General features: G+C 46.3%; 2 protein-coding genes across 3 annotated transcripts in view; both read right to left on the bottom strand.

Annotated features, from left to right (window-relative positions):
- PDPK1 (3-phosphoinositide dependent protein kinase 1) overlaps nucleotides 1-1812 on the bottom strand; it is a 34118-nt gene extending 32306 nt beyond the window's left edge. Inside the window, exon 1 of one of the 2 annotated variants that reach the window (XM_067306312.1) lies at nucleotides 1803-1812. Coding sequence is in view for 1 of the 2 variants with exons in the window: in XM_067306311.1 (XP_067162412.1) it covers nucleotides 1549-1572 (24 nt within the window). In the remaining variant the exon portion in view is untranslated. Of the gene's footprint in view, nucleotides 1-1548; nucleotides 1620-1802 lie in introns of those variants that run through there. The other variant, XM_067306311.1, reaches the window with a different exon arrangement.
- An 8001-nt stretch (nucleotides 1813-9813) lies between these two features.
- Nucleotides 9814-16279, bottom strand: LOC106486127 (interleukin-9 receptor-like). Its single transcript, XM_013944662.2, has 8 exons — nucleotides 16201-16279; nucleotides 15667-15775; nucleotides 14211-14404; nucleotides 13378-13514; nucleotides 12865-13039; nucleotides 12501-12615; nucleotides 11352-11436; nucleotides 9814-10374 (listed from the first exon to the last, which is right to left on the bottom strand). Exons 1-8 carry the CDS (start codon nucleotides 16277-16279, stop codon nucleotides 9814-9816), a joined length of 1455 nt encoding a protein of 484 aa, XP_013800116.2.
- Between the last annotated feature and the right edge of the window lie 5109 nt (nucleotides 16280-21388).

Genomic DNA, 21388 nt, shown 5'->3' with positions numbered 1-21388 from the left:
TGCTTGCTAACTGCTAATGCCTGTCAGTACACTTGCCTGAACAGAGAAATTGTAAATAGGATGAAAGGAACAGAAATTAAGTTACCCTAAATAAATTTTTTATTTTTAGTAGAAGTGACGGTTGACTTTCTTCTTTATTCATTCTCTCTCTGTACATAACTCTTACAGAGAGCGACCTGAATTGCGTATGGAAAAGGAACAGAAATGGCAGTGTTTGGAAGGAAAATCCTAGAAAGACAAGCAATGAGCAAGGACAGAAGCATGAAGTGAAATATGCCCTCTGTTTAGAAGTGTTCACATACACAGAAATAATCTCTGATGCAGAGAAATAGCTATATGGAGCTCTACAGAGTGGCAAGAAAGCAAAACTAATTCCTTTCATAATCAAGCATTGCTTTATTTCATAATCCTCGATGCAATGTCTCATGTCCTCCCCTATAGGGCTAGTCTACATATTAACTGTCCTTTTTAGTCAACAAATATGAATATTTGGAATTCCCTGATGAAACGGGGAAAAAAGGCATACTGTATGAAGAGAAGAGCATGCTGTGAAACAGGACTTCAGGAATCAATGCAGATATGCCACAGCCTCCATGCAGATGACCCTCCTTAGCCAATTCCAGTTCTTGAAAGAAAAGTTTAAGTGCTGCAGAGTGGAGCTTGGAAACTCGTGAGAACAAGAAAAAGTGAGCTGATAGAAAGAACATGAGAAACTCAAAAGCACAGCAATATACACACAGGGATAAGGAATGTTTCACTGCAAGCTGGCCACACTGACATCACTAAATGCCGACAGTTATTTTAATTTAAAAAGACACTTTTTTCATAATGGAAATTCTACTTCAACTAAAAAGTGTAGTCTACTACACAAATTAAAATATACTATTTTCAGCTCTGTGTATCAGCTATATCTCTGTCCTTCACTAACTAGTGCTCACAAAACGTAGAGTTTTAGACCGTGAGACTGGACAACTACGTTTGGAAAGATGTCCTCGCAGTCTCCCTGGTGCGCTGGTCTGCGGTGCAAAAGAGGTCGGTGAGAGTAACCAGCGGATCCCCAGGACAACAACGCAGGGCTTCCGGGGGGGGGGGGGGGCAGCCCGGCAAAGGCCCGCCAGTGCTCCGCACCCGGAACCGAGAGCCGCCTGCGCAAGGGGCCGCGGGGCGCCTGCCCGGCCCCGGCCCCGCTCCCTCCCACCGGCAGGGCGAGCTCGGGGCCTCGCCGCCGCACTCGGCCCCGCCGGTGCCCGAGCAGGAGGCGGGCCGCGCCGCGAGGGTCCGCGTCGCCCCGCGAGGCGAGGAGCGGAAGGAGGGCCGGGAGCGGCAGTGCCCGCCCGCCCTGCCCCGGAGCGAGCGGGAGGCGCCCGGGCTCCCCGAGAAACCCCACCGCGGCGCGGGGCCCCACCGCCGGCAGCGTGCAGGGCGCGGGTGGCCGCCCCCTCACAGCCCAGCCCAGCCCAGCCCAGCCTGGCCCGAACCGAACCTCGCCTTCCCCCGGCGCGGCGCAGGCCGCAGCCGCCCGCGGCCCCGGCGGCGGCCCGCACTCACCAGGGGGCTGCTGGTGCTGGCCATGGGCCCCGCCCGGCCGGCGCGGCCCGCGCTCCCCTCGCCCTTTAAGAGCCCAGCTCACGGCCGCCGCGCCCGAGCCAATGGGGCGCCCGCATCCTCCGCCCGTGACGTCACCCACAACAATGCCCCCCCCGCTGCGGGCAGGAGTTCCGTGCATCCCGCCCTCTCATTGGCGCCGGCAGATGCTACTCAAGTGCGCGCCCGGACGGAGCTCCCGCTCCGTCACACTCAACTTCCTCAGTAGCTTTGAGCACGCGTAGTTGCAGGGGTGACGCCACCGGCTTCACTTCCTGTCAGGAGACTGAGAGGGGCGAGGGCGGTAGAGGGCACAGCAGCCTGGCAGCGCTCCTGCGCTAGCCGCCATCTTGCGCTGCATCCGGGTTTGTGCCGCACCCGAAGGGCATTGTGGGAGTGCCGTCATGGCCGACACCCGGAGCGCGGGTGCTGCTCGCCTGGCGGCGGCTCCGCGGCCTAGCGGCGTTCCGCCCCGCTTTGCGCTGGGCCTTGCGGCGTCCCCGCAGGGCCGGGCCGAGCGGCGGGGGCGCCCGAGAGCCGCGGGCGCGGAGCAGCTGCCGGCGCGGCGCAGCGGGGCGGGCCGCGGCCGGGTTCTTTGGCTGGCTCCGCTCGCGGCCTGTGCCGGGCGTCTTCCGGCTGGGGGAAGCACCTTGCACCGTCTCTGCGCGCGGAGTCAGAAATAGGAGTCGTTCTCGCGCTTCAGGCCGGGCTACGGGTGCTTTGTCCTCGCCGGCCTTCGTGTTGCCCTTTCCCTGTAGTAGTACCTTCCCTTACATTTTTCCCTCGGGGACATTCAGCCTTCATTACAGCAATAAACTCAAATGCATAATAAATACAATTTCATTACAGATATTTTTTTTCTTAAAAAAAAGTTTTTTCTCAGAGTACAATTTCCCTGTGCATCTTGAATGTGAATTCACTGAATTACATGCAAATTTCATTACAAGGCCTTCCTTTGCAGTCTGAGATCTGTGAATAATTATAATTATTAATAAATATGTCCCATAAATAATGTACTTGTGAACACTTTGTTTTGCAATTACTGTATGGTATAACTAATGAGAATGTAATTGTTTCAGTTATGCACATAGAAAGCGCATGCCCAGCTTGGTCCACAATTGTCAGTCTGGAGAATTACCGTGGTTTTATGATTATTCAAGGAGAGACAGTAAAGTACGTCTCTCCCTTACTGCAAAAAAAAAAAAGAAAAAAAAAGAAAAAGATGTTGCAGCATCAGTTAATGTCAAGACCATGGGTGACCAGAAATTTCTGAATACACAGCATTCCAGAAAAGTATTAGTATACTAACTCCTCTCCTAGAGCAAATAACGAACGGCGCTGCGGGGGCCGGGGCACTGCAGCGGCCGGAGGGGGGCGCTGCTCCCCCGACGCTGCTCTCGGCAGCTCGGGGCAGGGGCCGCTGCCGCAGCGGGCAGCGACACGCGCAGGACGCGCCGCGGCGGAACGGGGGCACCTGTGTGCGCGTGTGTGTGTGCATGTGCCTCTGTGTGCGCGTCTGTGCGCGTGTGTGTATGCGCCTCTGTGTGCGCGCGTGTGTGTGTGCTTGTGCCTCTGTGTGCGCGTCTGTGCGCGTGTGTGTGTGCGCGCGCGTGTGTATGCGCCTCTGTGTGCGCGTGTGTGTGTGCATGCGCCTTTGTGTGCGTGTGCGCACGCGTGTGTGTGTGCATGTGTGTGCATGCGCCTCTGTGTGTGTGCATGCGTGTGCCTGTGAGCATGTGTGTGCGTGTGCACACATGCGTGCCAGTGCACATGCGTGTGCATGTGCACCTGTGCTTGTGTGCCTGTGCACATGCGTGTGCCTGTGTGCATGCACCTGTGTGTGCATGCGTGTGCCTGTGTGTGTGTGCATGGGCCTGTGTGTGCATGTACACATGTGCATGTGCCTGTGCATGTGTGCCTGTGTGCATGCATGTGTGCGTGCCTGTGTGGGTGTGTGCATGCATCTGCATTTTGTGTGTGTGTGTGTGTGCCTGTGTGTGCACGCACCTTTGTGCACATGTGTGTGCCTCTGCATGTGTGTACATGTGTGCGTGCATGCACGCATGTGTGTGCATGTGTGTGCATGCATGTTTTTATGTGTGTGCATGTGTGTGCATGTTCATTTGTGTGCACGTACGTGTCTCTGTGTGTGCGTGTGTACATGTGTGCATGCATGCGCGTGTGCGTATGTGTGTGCATGTGCGTGGGTGTGCATGTGTGTGGGTGTGCCCCGGGCACTGTGTGTACATGTGCACATGCGTGTGTGTGTGTGTGTGTGTGTGCCCCATGCACTGTGTATGCATCTGCATGTACCCCATGCACTGTGTGTGTGTACAAGTGCACATGCATGTGTGCATGCATGTACACGTGTGGCCCCTCACAGGCAGTCCCTCCCCCAGCAGGGCAGGAGGGTGCAGCCCTGCAGGGTCCGCATGCAGGGCAGAGCCAGGTGTGGGCAGCAGGCATTAACACGGTGAGACGGTGACCCCAGCCACAGTCCATGCAGAGGATAAGGTCCCTGTGGCACAGGACCCGGGTGCATGCAGGAGATGAGCTCCCTGTGGCACAGGACCCGGGTGCACACAGGAGATGTTCTCCCCACGGCACAGGACCCGGGGCCACGCAGAGGATAACGTCCCTGCAGCGCAGGACCCGGGTGCATGCAGGAGATGAGCAAATGCAAACAACTATATTGCTGTAATGGGAAAACTTTGACTGTAACAAACATGATAAATTCTGAGACAGACATTTAAACAGAACCTGGGCTTTTCTCCAGTTCATATACACATGCTCTGCTCCAAGCAGTCTGTGACCTCCATGGCCCCAGACAGCTTGAGCCCCAGAAATACTGCTGCACTGACTGTGCTTATTTGCTCAGAGCTAGCCCAAGATTTCTCAGCCAGGGACAAACGCATCCCATCCTCTGCCTCCTCCAGCACGCTGATGAAATAACTGACTTTATTCTTATCTTCAGCAGACAGTGTTCGCTTTGGTTGTAGCAGTAGCACAGATTTTAGGGCATGAAGGTAAGGGACGGTCATGTGAGAAATTAGTAGTGATTAAATGGCATATATGATCTTTAACTGTATAAAGAAGAAACTGGTATCAGGAGTGGAAAGGTTGTATTACCTGTGTGCTTGCCACCGGTGCACCTCCTACTGCAATACACCGAGCTCTGGGAACCACTGTGAGCTGCTGAAAACTGCTACCTCTCTATAAAGATGGGCCACCAGTTCTGTACGTAGAAATCAGATGAGGCGTGTTTATTCACTTATATAAAAGCATTCATAACTTTTTCTCTTGTACTCTGAATCTCATTCTGATGACATCTATTGCTTGTCAGTTTTTTTTAGCGTAGAAGGATATTGCAAAAAAGTCCTCACCGAATTGTCCACACTGATGCCCAGATTCCTTTCCTGAACTGATACTTTATTTAGATCTGTCTGTAGCTTACAGCTTGTTCAGCAGTTGGCAGACCGTGTTAGATAATACAAAAGGCAAATTAAATTGTTACTTGAATTTAGGCTGTAACGACTGTTTCTTTTGCTCTGTGGCAGCGCAGTGCTAGGCATCATGTGAGGCCGCTCGGCTCAGGAAGCCGCACAGCAAAGCACCTGCCGCACCGCGCGAGTACAGCTGTGCGGCTGCCGTGCCAGGCCGTGCCGTGTACGACGGTGCCGCTGCTGTGTGCACGGCGACCACGCTCCAATACGCAGGGAAGGCAGGAAGAGCGTTGATCAAATCCATCTGTTCACCAGCCCTAAAATGACAAGATTTGACACTGGCATTCAGGATTTATGCCAGTTAAGTTGCTTTTTTCATGAACACCAAGGAAGAAACAACCCAAGTGCTGCAGTTCCACATTGCAAATTTATCCCTGACTGGGCTGTCGTTGGAAAAGAAAACAAACCTGGGTACACACCCTCTCCTAGCACAAAAAGCACACCCTTTTCCAATTACCATCACCAGTACAGAAATCTGTGTAACATCAAATATTATGATTCTCACTTTAAAACTAATAGTTTAGATCTCTGTACTTGATTAGCACATCTCTTTTCAGAATTGCTGTAGAGCCTCTAGCAGGAACAGATCTATAGATTAGATTAAATTACAGAAGATGAAACAGACTGTTTTTAACTTCCAGCGATTTTATTGGCTGGACAAGCGCACGCATGAGTGAACGTGGGGACAGCACAGCCGAGAGGACAGGTGCCGGGGGTGGCTGGTGGGGCTGAGGCTTGCTCCCGGGAGAGGCACCCACAGCAGGGTAAGGAGTCGGGGAGCAGTGACGCCGGTGCAGAGCTGCAGCGGCAGCCGCGCCGGCCAGGCTGCCCACAGGTGCCGGTCTGAGGCTAACCAACATTCGCCATCCTGTGCTTACACAACAATCACATTAAAAAAAAGAAAGAAATTAAAACAGAAAGCTTGTCTCCCTTGTCTCCAGAAGTACTCTCCTTCCATCTGCTTACTTAACCAGGATAAGATTAATGGCTTCATTGGCCTATTTCTCAGCCATTGACTAATGACCGTCACAAGAAAAAAGGATTGGTTGTACAGGCTAAGCGTCTGCTTCTCTGCGCAGGAGTTTGCGGACCAATGATCTTGGGCCCTGAAGCTTCAACTGCATGTTGCAGGGAACGTCTGTGAGCGTCAAACACCCGTAATTGACACTTGCGTTGTGCTTCGATGCATGAGACACCATGCTGGGAGGAGAAGCTGTCCTACCCAAGAGGGCACGGCTGTGGCGAGTGCTGCGGCCTCGCGTTTCTGAGGCGTTTGCTGCGCTGAGGTTGTGCCCTGAGCGCTGCAATACCTGCACTGTTGAGAAACATGCACTCCAACCGTCTCATCACTCCTTCTTGAAAGGAGCGTGGAGATGACTAAACAGCTGAGTGTCTGATGGAGATGCAGCTTCCATCACCTGTGCTCAGGAACAGGCGTGTTTCGCAGAGGAATAGCTATCGGGTGGGCAGTCAGCAGAGCTACGCTGGCGCTCACATGCTGGAGACCATGGGGTAGCTCACTAAGCTGGTCCCCCTTGGCTGTAAAACGCATCTTCGCCCAGGAGCTTTCTTCTCCCTTTCTCTGTTGATGGTGGTAGCAGCATCACTGGCCTAGTGCTTTGGTCTGCAGAATAGGGAAGGCACTTAATTCTTCCCTCTCCTACTTCTTCTATGATGTCTTCAAACTAACTTTTGCTTTTTTTCTGTTCAATGATTGATATAGCTGGTAGTTTCCAAACTATAGGTAAATTACTTTTGAAAGTTCTTGGACATTGACTTCTGAAAAAAAATCACAGCTTGCATGAATTCCTCTGCTTTATTCACCTCTGAATAACCACACTGTTAGTTCTTTTACTTTATTCAATTTAGCAGGTAAGAAAAAATACAACTAACAAAACCTTTGTCACAGAATGTTTTCAACTCCTTAGTGGCTTACAGGCATTACTTAAATACCTTCTAAAGTTGTTTCCTCTAGCAAAACTCAAGAGGAAGAAAAGAAAGGGAAAAAGACTAGCTGCTTTGTTCTGGTGTAGGTAATAGACCTAGCACGCACTTAGTAGTCCCAAGCAATGTAAGACTTTAAAGGCTTGACCAGAACCTGCATTATGTCTCTTACTAGATGAAAATTCTCTATATTCCACTGACTGGATGCATATCACACTTAAAGACCAAAAAAAACCCCAACAAACCATAGGTTGATCCTAGCACCAGTCTCAAAAGTGAGAAAAAAACAACAAAGCAAATAGTCAGAAATTGGGTGCTTACATACTGCTTTTCTAGAATTTTGTAGTTTTTCATTGGTAAACAAAAATGAGGCTTTGATTTTTCCAGTGACCTAACTGCAAAGAGGAAGCATTTGTTCTTTTTTTCCATTTTGTAAGTAGGTCCATAAAAGTAGGAAAAACCCCCCCTCAAAGTTGTTATAGAGCTTCACCTGGAGAACTGCTGATGATGCAATATCTCTTCAGCCCTTTTAACCATCAACCTGTTATCATCTTCAAACTCTGTTCTTATACTCTTCTTATTCTGGCCTAAAGGATGCAGGCAGCAGCACCTTTGACTTTTTATTTCTGTCAATTCATTTTCCCAGTACCTTCAATCTCTCTGCTTGCTTTTGCTTCTCTGTCTCATTAGTCCAGATTTTATGTTCTCCCTTTCCTAATCTGATCTGCTGCTCCTTGCTCCTGTATCTTAATATAATTGTTTCCACTCTCCTTTTGCCAGTCTAGAACAGCTATTTTTTGTGCCTTCTCAGAGCTCAGGACACAGGGTACACAGATGTTCTGTGTAAGACTGAGGCTTTGTCTACTTGAGAAGGTTGTGAACTCCTTAAATCACCCCATTAAAAAGAGTAAAGGTATTTAAAATGTTTTTTTTTTTTTTTGAGAAATATATTCCAATTAAAGAATGCTTCATAGTGTGCTTCATAGTGACTTCAGTATCATATGAATATATTAAGCGAACAAGACTTCATGAAACTGGTGCAGAAATTCTTCTGTTCTGAAGATGGAATCCATTTGACGATTTCAGGAAGCATTCCTTTGGTTCTGAAAATTTGGGACACTACAATCAAACCAGACTAGGTATATAAAAAGCTTGAAAGCACCAAGAACCTTCATACATATGGTGTTGCTTTACTGGTTTTCTTCTCTGATAGCAAATGATAGTGACAGCAGCAGCAGATTTTTATGCTACCATTGGATTGTGATAAAGTATAAAAAGCACTCTTGAAGATTGTTTTTAGAACAAGATAAAAAGCACAAAGGACCAGAAAGGGATATCTTTTCATCAGAGGGAGGACCCAGAAAAGTCCTGTGCTTAGAACACTAAAAGCCAGCAGCTGCTGGTTCCTCTTAGGGCTGTCGCAGAAGCCGAGCGGGGAGGCTCGATTCCGACGACGCTTTTCTCCCAAATGGAGGCCTCCCGCCACAACCTTATGCCTGCGCTGGTCAAGCTTGTTCGTTACTCAGAACTGAAGTCTTTCTCTATATCAACAAAAGCAGTCTGAGTGCAAACTGGTCAGTCACCACAGAGACATGGGAAGCATTCCCAAAGAGGAGAGGATGAGTATGTGAGTGGACGTGTGTACGTGCCACCTGGCATAGCTGCACATGGACAGTGTGAGCGTGCTTGCTACAGCTGTTGAGCCCTTTAAGTCGGGGAGGTGTAACTCCAGGAAGCTGCTTGGTGTGAAATCATCCATATATAGGGTGTCTAAGGCAGAAAGTAAAACCCTGGAGATTAGGCTCTGGCCAGGACTGGCTGCAGCTGTTGGGCAGATAGACAAAGCACTAGTCAAGTCTGGAGAAATAAGAAAAGCCTTAGAGAGGCAGTGAGCCTGGCCTGTTCTGTGATTCAGTAAAACTCTTGGCTGTGCTATTCTTGCTTTTTACCTTTCTCCACTTTTATCAGATCAGCCCAGACATTAACCTTGGAACCAGTTTTTGTTAAGAGTCAAAGCAGCACACGGGGCTTCATTACTGCAAACAAGCTACAGCTATTCACATGAATAAGAACAAAGCCCACTACCTGAATATCTTTAGATGTTGTAATTACAAATTCTGAGGAAATCAGAAGCCATTTAAAGTCAATATCGTATTAAGAAGCAAAATGCACCTTTAGCCAGAAAAAAAAAATCATATTTTTTAAATCAAGAATCATACATAGTTTTAAGAATAAAGATGGATTTTAAATCACAGTTCAGCACATTGCAAATATTGCTGCTCCTCCTTCCAGTAGGATACGGTAACTGTTGGGTTAATCAGATTTGCAGTGAGGCAAAGAAGTATGTGCTGAGAGCAGTGCAGAGCTGCTCCATCTCTCAAGGAAATTTGGGAAGCATCATCTTGCAGGGCAGGGAGAGGCACAGAATTCCAGTAGCTCTTCCTGGGAAAAAACAGCACATTGCTGCTGCTGCCTCATTAGACTAGGTGGTTGGTAGACTTCCACTGCTGCCAGGCAGTTGGTGTAGGGAAGGGCATGGTCATGTTCCTACTGAGACAGCAGATGTTACTGTGGTCAGGCCTTGCAATGACAGGGGTAGTGTTTGCTGGCCAGAGGAGCTGGTCGTAACCTTCTTTTAAAGTTAAAATTAAAAAAAAAATTTTTTTTTGGACTAAAAATAATACTTTTTTGTAATTGCCTGCACAGTCTCCATTTAAGCCATTTGGAGAGATGGTGTGGAGAGAGGAGAGGACAGTGCACAGACCTCTGCAGGCAGCATTCTTCAGGGAATATCATTCTCTTCATTCTGATGTTTGACCAGACCATTGCCATCAGAGAGCTTCAGTAGTTCAGCAGGAATCAAAGCTTCTGTGGTGCCATTGTCACACAAGGTGCAATAGTCGCTACTGCTGAAGGACACATTTGCCATCTCCAAAGATTCCTGAAGCATAAGGAAGTCGCCCTCTAGATGCTGTAAGTGAGAGGAATGATTCCTTTCCATGTTGGGGCTATCAAGGTTGTTTTTAATTATTTCAGAGATTTGCAGACCAACTGTATCATCAGCATGGTTTTGCATAAACAACGTGTGCAACAATGCCAGCCTTACTTCTGTCTCGTCTGCTCTCACATACCTGCCAGGGACATACTTCTGGCTGGGACCAGAGGAAAATGCAAAATTTTCTTCTGCAGCAACCAGATTTGTGCTTTCCATAGATTTCAAGGAGATCTGGGAAATCACTTCTTGGGTGCTTAGTCCAGGAACTCCATCGGCAGGCCCTTTGTTTGGGTTGCTGGCCTCTTCTCCTCTGAGCTGGCCACAGGCCTCATCAGGTCCAACCCAGTCCTAGTCAAAGGATCAGTACATTCAGGACATTTGCTTAGAGGTGGAATTTGCAAAGTAAATCCTATTTCTATATGGCTTTGGCACAATAGCTTGGAGATATAATGCAAATCTACTGGGCAAAGTTAGAGTAAGAGTGTGAAGAATCTAGCTTCTGTTTGCCCTGAGGGAAGATTTCACAACACGAAAACTTTCAAGATTTCAGAATATACTGCAAGCTGCTTGTATTGCTTTGGCTTTTCAAAGACAGGGAGCACCTTTTGCGGTCAGTGTGGGTATCAGAAGGTGATGGATGAGAAGGCAAACGCACTAGTGATACTTCTTAGCTTTTGCCATTTCTGTGAATTGGATCTATTCTGTTTTTTGCAGTTAGATTTAGAGCCAATTTTCGGAGAAGATCTCACTACAGGGAAACAAGAACGGTCCATTCCAACACACCTCAGATATCAGAAAAGGCCGTCAGGGAAACACACTGGAAGAAGGAGGCAATGCTGATTTGCTACAAGGAAGAAGCTATCAGTCAAAGAGAAGGAGACTGGGGCTTTCTTGATCTTCTTTCTTCCACCTAACAGACAAAATACCTGGCTGTCTATGAAAGGGGAACTTGATTTAATAATCTAGAGTAAGTACCTTCTGCATACCTCTGCTTGGGTACCCTGTGTTATCTGGCTGAACAAGGGGGAGATTGAAAGCATTAGTTTTTGGTTCTATGTAGAAAGATCCTGGGGATACAGAACAAATGCAAATGGTGGATGGATAAGGGACTGAGTGACTGGAGGGGTTTTGTTTCTCTAGGCAGCAGCTCTGCTGGTGTAGTCTGCATGTGAAGGCAGGAAACTGAGTGAGAAACAGTAAAATTCCAGAAAGAGCAGAGCCGTGTGTCAGAAACTCTGCTCAGCAGCTAGAAGGAATAATCCTAGAAAAAAATTCTCCCCTTGTGAACTGAGGGTCATAAGAAAGAAATGAAATTTACTTCTTACCTTAAAATTCCCATTGTGCAAATTATAGAGTGGCTGAAAGAAGGCAGCTGGTGTGGGAATGTTAAGGCAGGAGAGGCTTTTTGCCCTGAAATAAGAAAACAACACTAAAAATCAAAAGCCAAGTGTTCCATATTGTGTCCCAATGATAAAGTACACTGATTAGATGAGAGTCCCACAGTTCCCTTGGAAAGATTACAGGAGAAGCCGGTTTCACATGGCTCTGGACGTCTTACGGGTATGCATTTGCACAGCTGCCTCTTGTACGTGTATTTAATGTTTCTAACCTTATGTGCAGTCTTCTCAAAGGTTTCTGAGGAATGGTACATGCTTCAAACTTAATAGTAGTCTATTACTCATTACATGCACTGAGCTATTTATGCATTTGTTTAGCAACTTATTTGATCCAGACCACTGTTTCTGGAAGTGCTTTAAAAAGCACTTTACATTTAGATAGAGAAGTTCTGCCATACATTCTAGTCCCTTTACAAGAGGGTATTGTGTGAAATCTCTTATTGTATGGACATCATGTATTCTGTTTCTCTCAGGGCTACCTGTGCATGGAGCATAATAATGTATGTTGAGGCAGGAAGAGAAGAGGCAGGAGGTCAGCCTTTGGTCTACTAGCATAAAAGATTGTAGAGGATAGTTGAACCAAGGCATCAGAGACACTTTTCTCCATACAACTTGATCCCAGAACCTAAGAAACACAGAACCTGAGTCTGTGCAGTTTGCCTATATTGGTATTTTACATACTGACTATTGGCAGGTGTGTTACAAATAGTTTAACATCTACATCAGTTTGACCATCTTTACGGATTGCTGTTTACTTGCACTTCTAATTTACCTACACAAAATCCAAAATTTCTATAGGTTTAAATTCCTTTAACTCTAAGAGGCCATAGCCTCAGCCCTGACCTTTGAGCTGAGTTTGGGTGCCAAGCACTTTGCTCTTCCTAATCACTGAATGGTGGGTCATTAACTATCATCGGCCAAAGAATCTGTCATGTACCAAGATCTTCAAAAGAGCCTTTGAGTCCGTTTGCTTCTGCTGCAGTCAGACTCAAGGAGCAAACCAGATATAAGAACACATAATTTACCTTCACCAGGCTATAAAAGTCAAGGGGAACTTAATAAAAAACTATGATGTACCTTGAGGAAAGCTTGCAGTTCCAAAATACATAGAGTACAGTAACAAAACTCAGAGGAATGAACAAGAACTGCACAGTTCTGGTATTAAAGAGCTTTTCAGACAGTTGTGGAATACCTAGGGAAAAGAGTCAGCACAAAAATAATTAGTAAAAAACCTGGAAGTCAAGATAGGTCCCTAAACAACCAAGTAATGCAAATGAAACAGGCTGCTAAAATCTTGAAAGTGATTTGATTATAAAAGCTTGAAGGAATCTGGTTCTGATTTAAAAAGCTTCATCTTACTAGGTATCTTTCCCCCCAATTTTTAAAAATTAATTTGGACATGGTAAGATGTGAACTAAGGTAAAAAACCCATTCTTTGTACCTGCTCTTTGAAACAGTGTTGTCTGGCTCCACTCACTCCACTGACTATGGTAAGAATCCTCATTTTCAGAAACTTTGCAGCGAACTCTTGCAATGTAAGTGATGCCACTGCGAAACTCTGTGGCTTCAATTTCCATCTGTGGCAGTAAACTGGTTGGTGTTTTGTTCAATGCAATCTGCAAATTATTACAGAAGAATTTCTATTAACAAGGTTGAGCAAAGGGTTGGTCTTTGAGTAACTGTGTGTTTTCTCCCCCCCGCTTCTCCAAACCGTCTGTTCTTGGATGCAAGAAGAGGGCCTGGATGATGATGGGATGGCTTCTGAATGCAGGGTTAAGGAGGGAAAGATTTATTGATCTTCAATATTGATGTTTTATATAAAATCCTTCAATCTTGATGCAGAAAGTCAGAAAGGCCAGCTCAAAGCAACCAGCTGCAAGAAGGCCTCAAGCTGAGTGGCAAGGGCATTGGACCCGATGAGGAAGGCAGGTCAATGTGTGGCTCATTCGGTTACCTCCCAGGGTGTGCTGTGCTCCTTATACTGCAACTCATATTGAAGAATTTCAGTGAGGTACCACGGCACACTCCACCATATCTGACACTTGCTGGTAGTGATGTTGACTTGGAGGTTTGAAGGTGGATCAAGCTTTACTGCAAACAGAGAGGTATATTATTCACAATATTTGGGACTGAAACAAAACAGAAGGACATGCATGTTCCTAGGCTGACTGAAATCCTGGAAGATAAACCTGGCTTTAAGCAGCAATACTGAGACCAGCAGTAGACCACATAAGTTTACAGAGTAGGTCAGAGCAGCCACAGAGCTGACATAAATTAATGATAACTCTAGTAGCTCCTGGGGATAGTCCTGCAAGCACAGAACCACTCCAGATGTCACATTCTGCTCTTCTAGCTTACAGCTAGCACAGACAGGCCGAGATTTCAAATACTAGAGCATTTCTCTGGAGTACCAAGCCATGGGACTTTGGACTAGGTCCATGACTTCATTTCTTAGGAAAAAGCAAGCACAGAGGCAATCCAGTTGTACAAAGGAGAAGACTAATTATAATCCACGGCACAAACACACTGGATGCAGACAAGTATCCCTGAAAGCTGCTCCAAAGCCAGCCCTCTCTGAAGCCCTGGAGAGGGCAGAATGAAGACACACTGGGACTGCATCCTCACTGGCAAAGCCTGGCAGCACACTTTCCAGAGATGGATGGGCTGGCTTGTTTCCATTATTTTCACTTGTAGTGTTTGAGACATCCTTTTCCAGTGAGTATTTCAGACCCACTGCAAAGCTGCTAGGCAGACCCTCCGCCCACAGCTGCCCTGGCTCATACTTACTGTGCTTGCGGGGACTGTACTCTGGAAAGGTAATGTACGTGTGATTGCTCCCAAAGAAGTTGCCGTGGAGGGAGACCCTGTAACCATCTGTTTCCAAGATCTGGCTGGCTAAGCGGATTGTGCAGTGGTATTGATTCTGCATGCTCTCTCTGGCAGTCAGTTTGCAGCTGGCATTTTGGCCCTTCGACCAGAGGCTAGAAGAATGAAAGGGCTGAAAGTTTCTCTTGTCATATGATTAATTTATGAAAGATGGGTGGCAGCTTAGCACAGCACCGGATTCAGGGAGAGCGTGAGCCCCTTAGTGCAGACAGCACCGAAAGCAGCACCAGGGCTGGCCGACAGCAGGGCTGAAGGTGTTGGCAGACACGCGGCCCCCAGCCGCACGGAGCCCCGCACTGCCCATGGCTCACGCCAGAGGGCTGGACAAGTGGCGACGGTGGGGCAGTTACCAGTGCAGAGCACGCAGCTAGCAAGATGCACGTTAAAATCTTTCACTACGAGCAAACCAGTACTGACAGCAAAACATGTCTGAGGGTGGTTTGTTTTCTATGTTCACAAGCTTCAGCATGGCAGAGCAAGATGAATGACAGAATCAAAACATCATTTTGGGGAAGTAGCTACAAAGAACAATCTTTTAATAGCAAACCATCTAGTGTAACTCTTTACTAGCAAATTATTCATGTTGCACGTGACCCCACAATAAACTGGGATACCATAACTTATCAGCTTGACATTATTTTATACACTTACAATCCAATGTCAATAAGAGTCATAATGCTATTTTTTCACTTAACCATACAATAACATAGGAGGCATCTAACGTCAGAGTGGCATACCCTCATGTAATAGTCACTAGCTGTCCGCAGTCAAGACAACTTTATTACATAGTTAAACATGTTCTCTTAAATTACCATATCACAAGACTTATCATCTTACCACCTAGCAAACTATTCACCAGATTTCTTTTGTTAGAGGTAAAATTATTTACATAATATTGTATTCTAAACCGGTTATTAAAGCTTATAAATAAATAGATTTTGAAAGCCTAGGAAGTTATTTAAGTTAGATTAAACCACTAAGAGTTTAATTCATAGGCAGCAAGGACAAGAGCAATTCCAAGAGGTGACTAGACAGCCTCGTGCAGGACTGGTCCCGGAAGCCCCCGAACGGGAGGGCGCACTCGCCGAGAGGCTGTTGTCAGAAGGACACCGACTGCCAGACTGCCCAGCCCGTGTGGCTCCCCAGTGGTGGGTGCTGCGACCCCGCGGATGCCAGACCTCTGCTACGGCCCCGTGGAGGGGCAGCTACCGCGGCGGGTGCAGGGCAAGGGGCGGCCGATCTCGCTCTCGTCATGGGGCTCGGCTGCGGCGAAGCAGAGCCTGCACACGGCCTGGGCCACCCTCACTCCCGTGCGGTCCTGCCCATGCCAGGGACGGCACTTGTGTGCAGCTCTTACTTTGTGAAATGCAGGTGGAAGGGTCCCTCGCCCATGGGCTCCTCCGCTGCCCACATGCAGCTCACGGTGTTCACGTAGTTATTCAGACAGCTCAGGCTGCCGGGGAGCTCTGCAGAGGAAGGAGACCACAGCTGCATTCATGCATCACCCAACAAGACCTCGCTTTGTCTCCCAAACATACGTAAAATGTATGGCTTGCTAGCACTTCCTTTACTGATGCCTCATCTATCCTTCCTCACGATAAGTCTTCCTCTCTTGTACTGCACTTCACTGCATGAGATGAGTCTAAGATCTTAGGGCAGGGACCTTGAGCCGTGGCTATGTTTTTTCAGCTGCCCAGCTTGTTCTGGGAGCGAGGAATAACAGTACATCCTCAGTTCTCCAGGCATGGCATTGCCCAGAAACTGTGCCAGCTCCTGGTGCCGCGGAACAGGTAGTCACGAGATGTCATATTGCATTAAGGGGTGCGTATGAAAATGAGAGCGTGCATGTGCATCTTCTCCAAGCATGCACCTGTTCCAGATCTCCTCTTACCTCTCCCTCTTCCTCCACCAAAGAGCACCATAGCAATAACAGACAGCTGGACGCCCAACTGCTGCACATCCCGGCCCATTCCAAATGGTATCTAGAACAGAACAATTGTTAGAAGCGGTTTTGTCAGTGTTTGTACCAGCAGGTTGAAGCTTCAACTACATGCTCCTGCCAGGCCCAATACAAGCTGGCCTTGACTCTGAGGAACAAGGCACTAACTCAGCTTTGTCATTTCTTCTGCAGGAAGTGTTCTTTTCATTGCAATAAATACACTTTGCACAGGAACCTAAGGCACTAGCCACCTAAAAGGAGGTCCCTAATTTTTGTTGTCTGCTCAGTAATTTTTCCATCTTTCCTCCCTCACTGCGTTCCCTGGAGTCTGCTACGTGAGAGCCACAGTGGGTCAGAACAAAGGTTCATGTGTCCTTGTGTCCCATTTCTGACAGCAGCCAAAAGCAGAGGCTTAGTGTTAAATGTAGCAAGAGGGGAAGCACACATGATCTTTTCCAAGAACCTTCTCATCCTCCAGCTATTTGCAACTCAGGTGTCTCCTGGAGGAAACAGTTTCTGCATATTCAGGGTTTCAATGGATTTTTCAGTCATGAGCTTGTCCATCAGCAGTAGTCACCTGCCGAAAGCTATCTACACTGGAAACACTGCTGTCTGCCTTTAATAGGGGATTTTTCTTCTTGAGAGAACTGAGTAATTGGCTTCCTGCTCCCTCTCTGTTCTCTTTGCTAGAGGAATGTCTGCTTGATCTGCTGGTGTGACAAATCTCTTTTGAGGAGCCTTTCTTCAAGTCACCTGGAGTTGCCCTGAGCTGATGTGAAAAGGTATGAGGTCAGGAACAGAAGCTTGGACAGAAGTGGGTGTTGGGAGTCTATAGATTTTTAATTTTTTTTGTTTTAGAAAATTTCCCATTTCATATCTGAACAAAACCTAGACCTGTCATAGTTTTCTCTCACATGCACATAGACAAAAAGCCACAATTCCAGGCAGGTAATGTGCTGACCAAGTTACTTATCTGTAGCATCAGAATTCTGGGATCATTTTTTCCCCCATAAGTATTTAGTTACCCTAAAAGAAAACTCCAAAAGGTAGAAACAGAGAGAACAGCTGATGCCCTGCTGGTCAAAGCACTCATCTGGGATGTAGAATCCCCAGAACCTAGTCATTACCCCAAAGGGGAGTATATAGAGATTTGCAATTTATCTTCCACAATACAGAAGACTATTTCTGTCTATAAGGTTACACTAGGCTTCCTCTCTTAGAAAGTCTCTTCTGTGAATTTTTCTGATGAACTTTTCATTGAAAGTGATACTTTTCCAGAGCAAGTTTCTGATTTGATGATTTTCCAGCAAAGAGAAGTTTAATGTGAAAAATCCTGACCCAATCTACTCAGTAATATATGCTCTCTTTGTAAGATGCCTCCAGCTTGCAATACTTCACATTACACCCTAACACTGGGAACAAGGCCAGTACCTGGTGCAGGTGGTGTGCTGCTTCAAGGAGTCTATGACATAGCCTGGAGCCCAGAAAACATGTAGTCAGTATGTAGACAGAGACCACTAATGAGTTTAAACAAAAACCAGTTCTTTTGAAAACAGTGAAGATTGGAGGAATGCTGTTTGCACTGCTTGGACTCAGCACAGACACTGAGCTGAGCTCTGGGGCTGGGTGACAAGACACTAAGTGTTGTGTCTTGGAAGAGCTTGGCTCGCTTATGGGAGGGGAACCCAACCCTCTCCCCCACCAAAATACTGCCAGAGGCTATGATCACCCTTTAGGAAGCAGCTGGGGAAGAAGGAGAGAGAAGCATCAGGAAGGGAAAAAATACCGAGTACAGTGTTAGCACAAGAACAAGCAGGTATAGCCTGGCATAGAATAAGAACAAGTTTCTAACCAGCATAGGGTCTGGAATGGTCTTGAATAGGCAGGAGTGAGAAAGAGCTTACTTTTTATCAAGCAGCATTGTTTTTTGATCATTAGGATAGTTTTGTTGACAGGATTATATGATCTGATGGCTACAGTAGCAGGAGCTGGGCTCCATAACCAGAACATTTCCAGTCCCAGATTTCACACATTTAAGCAGTAGCGCCCACATATAAACCTCTTTCCTGTAATTATGCTTGCTAATAGTGTACCTCTTCTGAATTAGATGGTAAAATAATTATAATGTTTCACAAACTGATCAAAACAGAAAAGAATCTTTCTGGCTTCTGGTTCACCTCCTCTTCATTTATGGGTTTTTGATAAATATCCTGTTTTGCTGCAGAACTTATTCTGAGTGGGGCTGTAGAGAGGAAGTGTCACCGTTAGCTGATTTTAGATGAGGGAGGCTGGGAGGCATGAAGTATCTCCTGCTTATCGTTCTAATCAGAGTTGCTAACGATCCCTGTGATAAATACAGTAAGACTGACTAAATATGAAATTGAGAGAGCTGCATAAGTACACGCACAAGTAGAATTATACACGTGCTTACAGGAACTTGCTGGGGCACACAAACAAACATAGGGCAAGATAACTAAAAACAGGACAATATTTCCTGGTCATTGTTACTAATTTGATAACCCCATAAAGAGAGCTCTTTGTCTGACACATTCCATACATTGCAGCACTGACCAGTGTCACACTAGCTCACCTGGAAACAAACACAGTATTTTTAAATGCACATCTGTGTGTTAGGAGCCGTGATGATGGTCACAAATAGGTACGGAGTGCTGAATTCTGGAAGGTTTGTCAGAAAATGATTTGGGGAAATAGCACATAACAAGAGCCAGCAGCACAATGATGCAATTAGAGGAGCTAACACACAACCCTTTGATGCATATTAATTAATAGAAGTGTTATTGCAGCTACAGGAGGCATTTGTAATGCCATTATTATTTTCTGTCTTTGTTGGGATCCATACTTAAAAAAAAAAAAAGTTGCTGAAGAGCTAAAAATGGTTCAGAAAAGGGTTATAAGAAGAATGATTTAATCCTGGATAACCTGTCTTAGAAATGAACAGCTAAAGGAAACTAAATCTCTTTAACTTAACAAAGGGAAGGGCTAAGAAGTAGTTTTCCACAGACTATAAATATCTACATGGGAAGAAGATTTCAAGCAGAAAGGTCTTCTTTAAAAATCTAATAGAGAAAGATGGAGAGAATGCAGTAGCTGGACACCAAAGATAAGTACAATCGGACAGAAATCAAGTGCAGAATTTGTACAAAGGGGAACTACCTTTACTGCTGGAACTCCTTGCCTAGACATATGATTCAACACTTGCAGTCTATAAATCCTGGTTAGATATCTTGAAAAGAGGCTTAGCTCAGATGGAAGTCATGAGATTGTTGCAGAACTTATTAGTTATAATTATCTGTCCTAAAGTGATCATGATGGTGTTCTTCTTTTAACATCTACAACACCCAGCCTTGCGAAGGTAAATCTATAGCAAGTCCTAAAGAGCTGGCTGACAAACAGGCACTACAGCTTCTCAGTATCTGCCAAGAACTTCCCATTTATGAAGAGAGGACATAATTGTTCTTTCTGTAGTGCTCAGGGGAAATGCTGACTACAAGTACAGAGACATATTGATGAGGCCATCTGAGTAATGTCTGCTGATGCCTATGATGAGCTTGGCCCTGCAAGAAAATAGCTGTTAACTTTGCTGGAATCCTAATGAAGCTCTGATGCCTTTTTCTGTCTTTCTTACTCACTGTACATTTATGCTTCCCACCTCCTTCATGCTGCTCAGCTGTGGAAAAGGAACTGCCATATTAACCTAAAGTAGGTTGAGTTTATGATAGCCCATCATGGCCACAGATGAAGTGTCTTGCCAATTCCCAGAAGAAAATGCCTGCTTCAGTGAAATTCTCTTCCTCTTATGTATGTCAATATGAAGGTTTTGACAGGCCATGTGGCAACATGGGCATGGCCATTTCAAACCTCAGCTCCTCTTGCTGCTGGACAGCAGGCAGCCAGAGAGCAGGGCACAAGTGAGGCAAGAGCAAGAGCACTTTTCAATTTCAGTGAAAATGGGAAGGTGAAGGGATTCTTGATGGCGTGGCAAGCATTCATCGTTCCTCCCAGCAGCTATCCTCTCTGAACACTTTCTGCAGCAGAAGGAAAGCAAGAAGCCGAGTCTCAAATCAGAAACCAAGCAGAAACCAAAGATGCGCCAGCACCATCGCTGGGCAACAACCTGCGGGCATGGGCTGTCTGCTTTACGTCCAGTACTGGTAGCAAGGCCAGGATTACAGCTCTGAACTACTCACCAACAGAAGAATAATTCATCCACTGTTATTGCTATATCTGTTTATATTGCCAGAAACCCATATGCAAAATCCTGGCTCACCCCCAACTTTCAGGGTACAGTAGAAACCCACAATAAGAAGATGGTCTCTGCCCTTAGGAATTCATATGGTAAAATAAATGAATTGATCAATACAACTGAGAGAGAAAGTAGTGCAAGAAGGTGACAGCACAGTCTCAGCATGTGGGCAGCCTAGACATTGTCCATTTCGTAGCAATTCAGCAAAGGAGAACTTTAAGGAGAGACTTGAAGAATGAGGTTGAGGTACCCCAGGAGATAATTATGGGGAGCACCTTCAATGCATGAGCAGCAGCATGGGGGAAGGTAAGACAGAGCTGATTTGATGATTTAGCAGGAGGTGGAGGCCAGCATAATAGGAAGAGTTAACTTGATATGGGTGTGAAAGATGACAAGAGGAAAAGGCGAGGCTGTCAGTGACTTTCAAACTGGGGACAAGCAGCTTATATTTGATGCGATAGAGAAAGGGAGACAGAAGAATTGTGTAGAGAAGCGTAATGGGCTCAAAGTGACAGGCACAGAAAAGGACCTTTGCATCACTGACCTTCAGATGGCTACAAGTAAGACAAGGTCAGATTTACAAAGGCAGATAAAACATGAAATTGAAGTGTCATACAAGAGCATGAGCAAGGGTTTCATAGTGAGCTGTATATGAAGTTCTTCAACATACTCGAGTCCCTTTGATACATGTAGTGATATTATACGCTAGCCCTGCAAACAAGACTCATGCTCTCCCCGTAAGATGCAGAAAAGGAGGCCGGGACTCCTAAGATCTGTCCCATCTCTGCCACCAGCTTTTATGGGGAGCAGATTGTTTTTTCAGTGTAATTTTTTTCCTGTTACTACTCAGTCTTATGGTCTGCTGTGCTCACTTAA

This window comes from Apteryx mantelli, chromosome 16 (assembly GCF_036417845.1).
Source record: "Apteryx mantelli isolate bAptMan1 chromosome 16, bAptMan1.hap1, whole genome shotgun sequence".
NCBI lineage: Eukaryota > Metazoa > Chordata > Aves > Apterygiformes > Apterygidae > Apteryx > Apteryx mantelli.
Note: the sequence above shows the minus strand (reverse complement) of the source record. Positions and strands in the feature narration are given on the sequence as shown.